The following is a 13,917-nucleotide window of genomic DNA, read 5'->3' as shown; positions in this document are numbered from 1 at the left end:
TAAATTACGGCGTAATTCTTCATCCAGATTTTGAGGGCTTTTCTCGTTTGAGTTGTATCGTAACTCTTTATCCAGAAGTGTGAGCTTCTCAGGTATTTTTTTTCCTTTTTGCGACATAAGTTAAAGATTTATCTAAAAGTAAGGGATTATTTACTTTGATTCCAACGTAATACAAGCTTTTATAGAAAATTCAGGGTTTTATTTGGGGTTGAATAGAAGAATAATCTTTATCCAGAGTTTAGAATTCTCTTCATTTGGGCTACGACGCAAGACGAGATTTGGAGCTTTCTTACTTGATACTGGGACCTAATATAAAGCTTCTTTCAGATATTAGGAATTCTGTAATTTCAGTTACAACGTATAACTTTTCCATCTTCACCATTTTCTTTGTTTCTTCTGTATTTATTAAATGGTACACGAAAAGAATATTATAAACTGTCAAGTCCAAAGCTCATTTATTAACACTGTTCTTAATCATGTCAATTGTCATGTTGCATATTCACTTCTTGAAATCCTTTTTCTATAATGTATTGCTTTTTTATTTTGTCCAGTGCTACGAGCTCCATCTATTTTACTTGGATGACAAATGATATCATGTAAAAAAATAAAATTATCATTTCACAGGCACAGGGTATGAAAAGCAGTGTTTCGTGATATGCATCGGTTTCTGAATGCTCTCTTAACATTATTAAAAGATGGGTGCCCGAAAAATAAACTTTAACTCTTGGTAAGTGAACGTTGTCTTTAAACTAATGCTCTCTTAACATTCTGCATTTGGAGAGAATTACATGACACATAGCACGCGACAAAGAAATATGCAACACCTCCAGTCATATTCGCTTGCAAGCAACCAGTTCTATTTATATTGTAAGCAACACGAGGCATGTTCTATAGAGAAAATGTTGCTTCAGAGGAACACGATAAGGCTCAAATGTTTTCAGTGATGAGCTGACAAGCCTACATTAATGTTTTGTGTTTTTTTAATTTCGCGAAAAGCTACACGAGGGTTATCTGCTGTAGCCGTCCTTAATTTAGCAGTGTAAGACTAGAGGGAAGGCAGCTAGTTATCACCACCCACCGCCAATTGTTAGGCTACTCTTTTTACCAATGAATAGTGGGATTGGCTGTCACATCATAATGCCCCACGACTGAAAGGGCGAACATGTTTGGTGTAAGGGAGATTCGAACCCACGACCCTCAGATTAGAGTCAAGCGTCTTAACCACTTGGTCATGTCGGGCCCTACACTGATGTTGTAGGCGGAAGCGAAGACAGACATGTTTAACACTTTTGCACTTCATAAACATAAAAATATTCTTCAAGCGTTAGGTCGAAACTTCCAAAAATTACCAGCTTAAAATTCCTGTAAGTTTTTTAACACAAAGATAATGAACTGTTCTCAGCCAAATCTTGAAGTTCTACTTCTGAAACTAGGTCCTTTATGAAATTTTTAAATACGTTACAAATGCTGTTCAACATATCTAGTGCGTGTGTTACAGTAAATTGCTATTTGGTACGTTTCTAAAAGTCGCAACATACTCGTCTAGTGGTAAACCTATACTCAAACACCACGAGAAGGAAGACCTATAGTCAAACACCAGGAGAAAGAAGACCTAACCTCACACGCCAGGAGGAAGAAGACCTGTACTCAAACACCAGGAGGAAGAAGATCTGTACTCAAACACCACGAGAAGGAAGACCTATACTCAAACACCAGGAGAAAGAAGACCTAACCTCACACGCCAGGAGGAAGAAGACCTGTACTCAAACACCAGGAGAAAGAAGACCTATACTCGAACGTCAGGAAAAAGAAGACCTATACTCGAACGTCAGGAAAAAGAAGACCTATACTCGAACGTCAGGAGAAAGAAGACCTATACTCGAACGTCAGGTGAAAGAAGACCTATACACAAACACTAGGAGAAAGAAGACCTATATTCAAACACAAGGAGAGAGAAAACCTATACATAAACACCACGAGAAAGAAGGTCTATACCCAAACATCAAGAGTTCCGCATCAAAGCTTTCACCACATTAGTGGTTTTTAAGCTAAAAGATTCTTGAATGTGTTTTGTATCAGAAACGATTTAGTATCCAAAACCTTTTGTGAAAACTTCGAATTTAGTGTGGTAACAAGAAGAACATAGTATTACAAAGTATTATGAGACTTCGTTTTTGGCCAGAAACGGTATAGTATTTAATACTGTTTCAGAACCCTTGAATATTATGTGGTTTTAAAAACGCCACAGCACCAAAAACTATAGCGAGAGTTTCGAAACGGGTGTAGTACCTGAACGGTGTAGAACCAGAATTATGTGAAACCAGAAAGTGCATGTGTTTAGTACTAGGAACATAACAATATGAAATAGAAGGTCACGTGAGTTGCCAGGAATATCTCGACCAACTACAACGAACACGGAGAACCGAAAACTTTTTGAGAAGTATATAACAGTAGATTTACTCAGGTTAGTGGAACAGGTGTTTCACGTTCTTAGTTATAACATTACTATCTAAACCCTGTATTGTCAGTCTCCTTCACCAATATATAACAGTTTTACGTCATTTTAACGTGCTGACATTGTTGTCATTTTTCGTCATCTAGAGAGACATTTGAGACATATTTGAAATCTATCATCACCTGTTTTTAAAACGGTTACGATTTTATTTATCATCGGAAGGAAAAACAGTAAATATATAAAAAAGGTAAGAAACTGTTTATTTTAGAGTAATTTTTCCTTTGGTTTTCACCACAGTTCCGTCCCCGTTGCATTAAAATACGTCCAAGTTGCAATTCTAACGATGTTTTATTTTTGAAGGAGTGTGGTTCCATTCTTTTTATATTTTCTGCCGTGTTTGATTCACTTCTAACTCTGTTTCCTCACAGTCACATATAATGCTTTAGACTCTAGAGATAGCCCCTTCTGTAGTTTAGCATTAACAAACATCAACAGCCGACATCTGCTTTGAAAATTAATATGAGAACGAATTCCTGATTTGTTACTGAAAGTACAAACGTCAACTACCAAGAAAACTTTTGTGAAGTTTATACAAATATAAAGGCTCGCACCGTTTGTTACGTTTCTTATTACATCACAAGGCAGGGAAACAGAGGCACAAGAAACGATGAGATGAATAATAAACAAACAAACTTTTCGACTCTCCAATAATCGAGTTCGTCGAGTGAATTGTCAGAGTGGTATTTAACCTTAAAAATACCAAGTTGTTTCCATACCGTTTGGTCCTAGCGTTACCCAATCATTAGCATGGCGAGAAACTCTTCACACATCTTCAGCTGCATCTGATTTTCGATTACTAACCAACGCAACGGGAGGAAAGCTAGTCAGGAGCACCTTACTGCCCATCATCCACGCTGCGGGATTGATTGCCACTCATATAACGCACACAGAGCTGAAAGTGGGAGAGTATGTTTTGGTATTGTAACACAGATTCGAAATTCAGAGTTGAACCAAAGGGTCAACTCGCGCCCTTCCTCAAACAAACAAACAATATCATTCAGTACCTGTTGCAATCCACAATGTAAAAAAAAACAAACCCCGACGGAAAATATTAGGTAAATTACTCATTTTGTAGGTGACAATCCTATGGCACCAAAGCAATAGCTAGTGTGGGTAATTGCAACAATGATAGTATTTTTGTTTGTATTTTGATTTTTGTGTGTCTGTTTTTGGGGGCCCTGTAAACAATGAAGTCGCTGACTCGCAAGCAATTTATAGGGTTAATCTATACAAGTTTCGACCCCCAGTGGCACAGCGGTCTACTGAAGTGAGCGCTAGAATCCGTGTTCAGATACCCGTGGTGGACAGAGCACAGATATCCCATTGTATAGCTTTGTGCTTAATTACAAACAAACAGTCAAACTATACAAGTTTTTTTTTTCTTCTCAAGGTGTGGGTTTGAAGTGTTGTGACAGCGAGATGAAATCATGCAAATAAAGATCTAAATAATCGCCATATCTGGTTGCACCTTTGGTGTGACTGATAATTGCCCGGCACATTGATAACATTCGTGAATGTGTTGAGCAATAGAACCTCACGACTGAATTATCCTTTCCAAACACCTATCATTAATTACACGTGCCATTTTAAGGTAATGTGTCTCGTTAACGGCCAGTTTGGTGCCGCTCTCAAATCGGTAACTACAGAAATGACTCTTTGCATCAAGGGAGTCATGTGATTATGGTGTGTATGCTTTTGTGTGTGTATAATAACATACTTTAAATGATTTTCTGTGGAATTACGTGTAAACAGACTTACAAACTCTGGGTTTATATGTGTTCTAGAATTCTTGTATTTAAGAAAGTACTGTTATAATAAAGATACTGATTTGATTGCAAGTGTTTTTGCTGGTAGTTCTAATAATAACGTTAGGTGTAGTAGGAACGGCTAAAAGGTTTGGCAACTAATATATTTTACTGTTTGTTCTTACGTTTTATTACTTTACAAATTATAGTTGTAAGGATGGTTGAATTTTAATTTCTTTTCACATAAAGACATTTCTTTGCAACGAATTGTACTACGACTATCATAAAGGTTTTTAAACAGGCTTGATTGATGCTTGCGACATCTGGTGGAGGACAGTAAGTTTAATATGATGTAGTGAGAATTGTGTTTGTATAAATATGTAGTTTCGAGGATACTGTTTATGATTTTAGAATAATGACTGGGACATAGCAGGACTGAAAATATTTACACACTTGAAAAAATTTGCTTTGAAAAGAACCTCGAAGCTAGCGAGCGGATACAAGAGAGCATTTTAGGCTTAACAAATGTAAAGAAATTAAGCTGGAAGAAAGATTTGTCTATATTTTGTAGTTTAAGAAATGGTAGATAAAGAGGTTTAAGAAGGCTAGATACATACTTCGAAGCTAGTAATTTAAGGGAGTTCTTAAGGCCTTACATATGTAATGAAATTCTATATATGTTGTGTCAGATTGCTGATGATTAGTCCAATGAGATTTCAAACCAGGAATGAATATGTTTTCAAATCTACCATCTGTCCACCACAAGTAATTGTCCAGAGGGTTATTTATGCAGTAGCAGAGCTAGTCAGGTGTTATAACTGTTTTAAGTTAAGCGCAAAACTACACAATGGGAGGTTTGAATATAGAAACTTCGTTTTTTAGCATTGTAAGTCCACAGACGTACCGCAGTTTTTTTTGTTTCTTTGTTTTTAATTTCGGTTAAAACTTCATGACGGCTATCTGCGCTAGCTGTCCCTAAGTTAGCAATGTAAGAATAGAAAGAAGACAGCTAGTCATCACCACCCACCGCCAACTCTTGAGCTACTCTTTTACCAACGAATAGTGGGATTGATCGTAAAATAATAACGCTCCCACGGCTGACAGGGCAAGCATGTTTGGTGTGACGGGGATTTGAACCCGCGACCCTCAGCTTACGAGCCGGCGCCCTAACCACCTGGCCCTGCCGGGCACGTGCCTCAGGTGTAACTGAAATGCTCAACAATTACTTTTCACAGTGGGCGACATAAGTAGTTCCGAGTTTCGGTTCTGAGTGAAATCAAGTTAATATATTTAAAGTCAATGAAATAATGTAAATTCATAGATCAAATTAAACGTTTCCCGTCACTGAGTACGGGTACTTTTAATAATTGTGAATTGATGTTTGGCTTGAGTGGGAAATTTGTATTTCTCATGGGTGAGATGGAATAAAACATAGACAGTATTATGTAACATGGGTTAAAAAACAAATAGAAGTTACATATGAATGGGGAAGGCTCTTCGTTTTAGCCTCTGCATCTGTTACTGTTATGGCCCGGCGTGGTTAGGTGGTTAAGGCATTCGAGTCGTAATCCGAGGTTCGCGGATTTGAATCCCCGTCACACTAAACATGGTCGCCCTTTCAGCTGTAGGGGCGTTATAATGTGATGCTCAATCCTACTGTTCGTTAGATAAAGTGTAGCCCACGAGATGGCGGTGGGTGGTGATGACTAGCTAACTTCCCTCTAGCCTTACACTGCTAAATTAGGGACGGCTAGCGCAGAGATAGTCCTCGTGTCGCTTTGCGCGAAATTCAAAACCAAACCAAACTGTTACTGTGAAATAATGTATATTTATTGACGTTATTAGTCAACTAATAAATATTATTATACACGTTAAAATACTTATTAAAAGGCTCAGTTTTTATATAGTCCTTTTAAAAGTTATACCAGATTAGTTAAAACTGGAATTAACCCTAGAAAGGTATATTTTACATGAGAATGGACTAGATGTCTTAGAACTCGTGCACGGTTATCCACAGTTTCGAACTACTAGCAAAAGGGAAGGCAACCAGTCAACAATACCAGCCACCACAAGGACTTCGTTCTGTTCTTTGAACCGACTATTACACCTGAACGTGCTGAGTGTTTTTACCGATCTCATGTCTCGAACCCTGAACCCTATGATCCGCAAAGCTAACCATCAATGAGCCTACAGTGTTCAGCAGTATTAAAAATAACCATCATGACACTTTTCTAAGAGAATGCAGTCTACACGTTTAATTTGTTTATGAAAAAAAAACTTTCAAGAAAATATATTACTAATGTCCCTAAACTATAAGATACGTATTTTGTAGATAATACTTAAAATAACTAGAAGAACGAATATGAACATTTGCGGTGGTTGATATTCAAAATGGTGGGCAGACGTTTCGAAGAGGAAACGTTGCAAAGCAGTGTTTAACGAGCTGACAGCAACCACAAAGACGTGAGAACGTAAGATTAATAGCTTTATATTGGAAGTTCACATCACAACAACCGAAGCGAGTTGCCTAATCTTTATAAATCGTTTATTTTTTTGCCCCCCTGAAAATGGCGGAAATGGATTAAGGCGTGGTTTCTCATCAATCTAATTCTTCTTTATGCCTGCTGATTCACTTGAACTTTCTCACGCTAGATGACGCTGCGAATAACGTACCAATATATTTACCTCTCGTTCTTATTACTACCTAACCCTGGTGTTATGTCATATTTATGTTAGAGGTTTATAGTAATCCAACACAACTTAACCCTGGTGTTATGCCATATTTATGTTAGAGGTTTATAGTAATCCAACACAACTAAACCCTGGTGTTATGTCATATTTATGTTAGAGGTTTATAGTAATTCAACACAACTTAACCCTGGTGTTATGTCATATTTATGTTAGGGGTTTATAGTAATCCAACACAACTTAACCCTGGTGTTATGTCATATTTATGTTAGAGGTTTATAGTAATCCAACACAACTTAACCCTGGTGTTATGTCATATTTATGTTACAGGTCTATAGTAATCCAACACAACTTAACCCTGGTGTTATGTCATATTTATGTTACAGGTCTATAGTAATCCAACACAACTTAGCCCTGGTGTTATGTCATATTTATGTTAGAGGTCTATAGTAATCCAACACAACTTAACCCTGGTGTTACGTCATATTTATGTTACAGGTCTATAGTAATCCAACACAACTTAACCCCAGTTTTATGTCATATTTATGTTACAGGTCTATAATAATCCAACACAACTTAACCCTTGTGTTATGTCATATTTATGTTAGAGGTCTAAAGTAATCCAACACAACTTAACCCTAGTGTTATGTCATATTTATGTTACAGGTCTATAGTAATCCAACACAACTTAGCCCTGGTGTTATGTCATATTTATGTTACAGATCTATAGTAATCCAACACAACTTAGCCCTGGTGTTATGTCATATTTATGTTAGAGGTCTATAGTAATCCAACACAACCCTAGTGTTATGTCATATTTATGTTACAGGTCTATAGTAATCCAACACAACTTAGCCCTGGTGTTATGTCATATTTATGTTAGAGGTCTATAGTAATCCAACACAACTTAATCCTAGTGTTATGTCATATTTATATTACAGGTCTATAGTAATCCAACACTTTAATTATTGATCTCTTTCTTTGCTTGAACTGTGTGTGAATTTGATATTTTATCAGTTAAAGACGGGTAATAAAATTCGCCTCGATTGCGACCGATATTTCTCGTGGAATAGGCCTTTAGATCCTCCGAAATTTTTTGAAGACATACTTATCAAACATAGCTACGCCATCTCTCTCCCACGTGTAACAAAGAGTAAGGATTGGGCTGCGATGACCAAGGACATTTGTCACCGTTTGTTTGTTTTACGTCAAATAGCAAGTTGCAGGAAGAAAGAAGGAAGGTAAAGGTTTATACTATCAGTCTGACGAGAGAAATTACATAGCACTACAGATCGACAACGTTGCTTAAGTTACTGCCCTTATATAAACTGCAGGTTACGGAATGAAGTCACTTTGAGTAGTAACATTTAATAATCACGCCATAAATGAAAAAGTAGTAATTAAAAAACAAAAACAGTTAGAGGTTAAACGCAATCCGTTTCTAGTTATAATGTTCTTGTTGTTGTTGTTTCTTTGTTGATAATCACAATGAACCATTTTGTGCTCTGCTCGTCGTGTCCAAACCAGATTTTTAGCTCAATAAGTATTCGGATTTATCATTAGGATATCGTACTTAGAACGCTAAAATCCGGCGTTAGATTCTTCGCAGTTGACGCAGCGGATAGCCTAGTGTGGCTTTGCTCTGAAACAAATTATAAAATAGTATTTCACATGATATATTTATATTTAAAATGTCACATTTGACGCAATAAAAGACACGTTGTTTTTCGTACTTTGCAATAGTTTTCATTTGGAAAGTTTCTAGATAGCACTTTTGATATTTTAAAGCGGAAGTTCATATTAGCCGGAAGTGACGAAAATTCATAACCTACAGTATAAATATTTTTATTTGTTTTTAAGCGCAAAACTACCCAATAAACTATCTGTGCTGTACCCAGCGCAGTCATCGAAACTACCCGCTGAGCCACCAGGCGGTGGACAACTAAAATTTATAGTATACATTTATTTTTAGCACAAAGCTAAGCAATTTGCTCTTTGCGTCATTTCAATTGAAGGGAACCGAACCCCGGACTTGAGCGTTTTAACTTGGTAATATTGCCACTGAGCCAGTAAAGGACCATAAAGTATGCGTGAAAATAAAAAAGGCCGATTTTGTTTTCCAAAATTTGGAGATCTGTATCAATGTCTCTTCCCAGTAGTACAGTGGTAAGTGAGCGGATTTATAACACTAGGAACCGTGTTTCGATACCCTTGGTGGGCACAACACGGATAGCTCAATGTAGCTTTGCGCTTAACTTACAAACAAGTCTATATTACGGTGAGTTGGTTGACTCCATCAAACATTCGACATTGTCGAAAATCAATGCAAAAACCAATCGTAGTTCCGTTACCAACAACTTATTACTTATTAAAAGTATGTTACTTTTGTGCACATTATTGTCTTCAATAAATAAAAACATTGAAAAGTTTTGTTACTTGTGATATAAAGTACAGAGAAACAAAACATTATTTGCTCCCAACTTTATTCACTTTTTTATCTCATGTACATGTCTGTAAATATCAGCTATATCATAACGTTTGTTTGTTTGTTTAGAATTTTCGCGCAAACTACACGAGGGCTTTCTGAGCTAGCCGTCCATATTTTAGCAGTATAAGACTTGAGGGAAGGCAACTAGTCATTACCACCCACCACCAACTCTTGGGCTACTCCATTACCAACTAATAGTGGGATTAACCGTAATATTATAACGCCTTCACGGGCTGAAAAGGCGAGTATGTTTGGTGTGACGGGTCTTCGGACCCTCATATTACGATTCGAGCGCCTATTAGTTGGCCATGCCAGGCCCACCAATTTAATAATACCAGTTTTTGTCAGAATTTGTTTCTTGTTAAGCACAAAGCTACACAAGGAATTATACCAGCTGTACGGTGTACACAACGGATATTAATTATACTAGCAGTACGGTGTACACAACGGATATTAAAACCCATTTTTTTGCAGTTTCTTTTTGTTGTCAGAAATGATTAACTATTAGTTTTAAACACAGGACAAGAAATGTTCTGTGTTTTGAGATTCAAATCACCGCAACAAACGTTTCTCGGGTTTGACTACCCATCTCCCCGCCAAAAAAAACCACAACATTTTCCTACTTTATTTTTATTCTTTTCCTTGTTTTGGTGACTATGCCTTTTACACATCGTCAAAGAATGATTACAGTTATACTTGTCATAATATATTAATTACTATTAGGCCTATTACATTTGACAAGATTACGAATGTGGTGTTTAAAAATGTAACAAGTCTCATAGAAAGAATATGAATTTGTTGCAGTCAAAGTAAACAAACAAAAAAACTAATAAATCGCTGATATATTTCAGAAATATGATTAAAAGATAAAATCTGACTTTTTTGGCGCAATGAAAAGTAAAATATTTAATACTGGTTAGAACCAACTCGTTTCATTAGGGTTAGTGTCCATGACTGTGATAGCTGTGTAACTTAAAACAGTCAACTATAAATAATAAGAATATTAAAAAAAAATTGCGTTTTTTTTTACTCTCAATATATCAGCACAATGTGCATGAAAAGAAATATTTCGATTACTTGAAAACTGTAAGAACGTGTTTCTTGGGTCCGAGCGCCTTAGAACACTCATGACCATGACCAAGAAGACCTTTCTAACCCTAACTTCAGACATGCAATCAAAAGTCTTAAGCCAACTTTTAACCCAAAGTAACCAGAATGTTTTTTTCATGGACACCATTTTCCACATTCCTTCTTTCGAACTACCAGTGTTTTCTGTTCCTATATTTCATACTTAAATATATATAAAATTAATCGATTTGAGAAGAAAATATTATACGTAATGTAACTTATTTCAAACTGGTTCCGTTAAAGCTCTCTGATTTGGAGTAAGAAAAGAAAAGCATTTTTCATTTCCATCATACATCAGAAACAAAATGAAATATTGGATATTACAGAGAATCGATCTATGTTGGTTTTTTTTTAAACAAAGTCAGCTACGTTACATTCACAAAACTATTCGTTTTTAAGACTTTTAAAAGTTTTTTGTTTTAAAGTGCTTGTAGGTGGTGCTCCTGTATTCCAAAACGGTTTTATTTGTTGTTACAAAAAACTACACGACGGGCTATCTGTGCTCTGCCCACCACAAGTATCGAAACCCGGTGTTTAGTGTTCCTGCTGAACTAGTAGCGGGTCAGACAGATGATTCTGTAGCTGAACTTTACTACGTTGAAGAAGTGACATTTTTTTCGTACTGTCATATTCTGACCACGTTAGCGCAGTTTCACCACACTATTATATTATAATCACATTAGTGCAGTCATCTCGTATTATCACGTTCTAACCACATTAGCGTAGCTTCACCGTACTATCATGTTCTAACCATATTAACGTAACATCACCGTATTATCATGCTCAAACCACATTAGCACAGCCACCCTGTACTATCATGCTCTAACCACATTAGTACAGCCATCCTGTACTATCGTGTTTGTAACCACATTAGTACAGCCACCCTGTACTATCATGCTCTAACCTCATTAGTACAGCCATCCTGTACTATCATGTTGTAACCACATTAGTACAGCCACCCTGTAGTATCATCGTCTAACCACATTAGTACAGCCACCCTGTAGTATCATGTTCTAACCACATTGGTTCAGCAACCCTGTAGTATCATGCTCTAACCACATTAGTACAGCCACCCTGTGGTATCATGCTCTAACCACATTAGTACAGCCACCCCAGGTATCATGCTCTAACCACATTAGTACAGCCCTGTGGTATCGTGTTCTAACCACATTAGTACAGCAACCCTGTGGTATCATGTTCTAACCACATTAGTACAGCCACCCTGTAGTATCATGCTCTAACCACATTAGTACAGCCACCCTGTAGTATCATGTTCTAACCACATTAGTACAGCAACCCTGTAGTATCATGTTCTAACCACATTAGTACAGCCACCCTGTAGTATCATGTTCTAACCACATTAGTCAAAGTGACAATGATTTATACGATATCCATATAGCCATCGCTTGTAAGTGAATAGGCCCTCGTAATTCTCTTTCTCTTGCTAAGCAATGAAGTTAACGATTCTGCGTACATCGGTGACTGCCACTATAAGCAGGATTTACATGGTTGTTAGTCTTAGGTTTACACGCCCATTACGACCTAGCACGAACACAGATAACAACGGAAACTCTAGTGGCGGTCGGACACTCACTTTGCTGTAGGAGATAACGATTTTTGCGCTATAGAATACAGCCGCAAGCACGGGTTAGTTAGCACACTGAAGTCACTGCCAAAAAAAAGGGCTTAACACTTATCTTGAAACTATAAATATGTGAAACAGTAAATAACGACAATTCACTACGGTTGCTTAGCAACAACAACTGGGTCTATCGAACAATAAGCCGCACTCTTCCATGAACGTATGGAAGACGTAAACTAAGAAAATATATCGAAAGATGAAATTTAAGATCGAAAAAAAAACATTTTCCCGTCCTGTCTAGTTATTCCACTGTTGATTCGTTGTCAGAAATATTTACATTTTATGAAGTGGATGACGTTTCGGTCTCTGTACTCAGGCCTAGGCCCGGTAACACTTTACATTGCTGTCTCCTAGTGGCAGAGCGGTATGACTGCGGACTTACAGCACTAGAAACTGGGTTTCGATACCATTGTGCAGCTTCGTGCTTAACTTCAAACAACCAATGCCTCACATTCCGTACAAACTTGAAATACAGCACGCAGCAATTCGACCACAACAGCCCTAAAACAAGGTTTAAAGGTATCGGACCCTCTACATTCAAAACCAGCTTGGGTTAAAAATTACAGATTTTTGTTTCTTTAATTTCGTCTAAAGCAACACAATGACTTTATACACTAGTAATTCCTAATTTAGCTGTGTAAGTCTAGAGGAAAGGCAGCTAGTCATCACCACCCACCACCAACTCTTGAGCTACTCTTTTTACCAACAAACAGTGCGATTGACTGCCACACTATAACGTCCCTATGGCATGTTTGGTATGACGGGAATTTGAACCCCCGCGGTCTTCAGATTGCGAGTCGAGCGTCCTAACCACTAAGCCTATGTAGGCTGAATTTAAAAGCGATGGACTAGAGGGAAGGCAGATAGTAAGCACTACTCACTGCCAATTCTTGGGGTACTCTTTACCAACGAAGAGTTGTATTTACCGTCACATTATAATGTCCCTAGGGTAACATATCTGATGACAAGATTCGAACACGCGACCCGCATGTTGCGATTCAAGCGCCCTGACTACCAGAACAAAAAATAACAGACTTTGTTTCTTTTATACGGTTCTAGCTCTTCAAACAATTTCCATTAAAACAATAAAGTCTACTGTGGTAAACAGAAACCACAGTGGCTTTGCTCTAAAAACAAAACAAAACACAAATAAACGCATTAAAACTGGTTTTTCAAAACTGTTTTGGTCTTTGAAAAAAAAATCAACCCAATATATATATATATATATACATATACAGTTCTTATATAACGTAACAGGAAATTATTTAGTTTATCGCCACAAAGAAATAGAATAAGAATTATAAATATTCTTACCTCGATGCCGGTTAGTCTGTTTGTCAAACATAAGCATTGCGTCTTCAATCTGGGAGAAAGTAGTATACATATATAAATATACGAGATTTCTAATAACACATCTGAACATAAAATATTTTAGTTAAGTTTATGGAATACTTTGTTTTTTTCTCTGTAACTTTCGTATTCAAATTAATTAGATGAACCTAAGAAGATGTCGACAGAATTGGTATATATTGTGTTAGAAACATTATTAGTGAAGTGAAGGGAAAGACGTTGGTGATAAATGAGTCATACACGTTCAAGTGAAGATCTCGCCGAGATAAGGAAAAAAAAAAAAACGGCACTTCGAGCATCTTTCAGAGCACAAAGAAATCGACATCATAATAACATTAAAATTTAGAAGCCACGAGCATTT

The 13,917-nt window shown here is 37.0% G+C and overlaps 1 protein-coding gene across 1 annotated transcript in view; it reads right to left on the bottom strand.

The window, feature by feature from the left end:
• The window catches only part of LOC143251744 (uncharacterized), a 53,830-nt gene extending 40,264 nt beyond the window's left edge, over positions 1-13,566 (bottom strand). The window contains exon 1 of the mRNA XM_076502988.1: positions 13,521-13,566. Within this exon, the coding sequence (XP_076359103.1) occupies positions 13,521-13,557 (37 nt within the window). The 5' untranslated portion in view covers positions 13,558-13,566. The remainder of the gene's footprint in view (positions 1-13,520) is intronic.
• Positions 13,567-13,917: the final 351 nt, after the last annotated feature.

The sequence above is a fragment of the Tachypleus tridentatus genome, chromosome 6 (assembly GCF_004210375.1).
Source record: "Tachypleus tridentatus isolate NWPU-2018 chromosome 6, ASM421037v1, whole genome shotgun sequence".
NCBI classification, from domain to species: Eukaryota; Metazoa; Arthropoda; class Merostomata; order Xiphosura; family Limulidae; genus Tachypleus; species Tachypleus tridentatus.
This window is presented reverse-complemented; position numbering and strand designations above follow the sequence as displayed.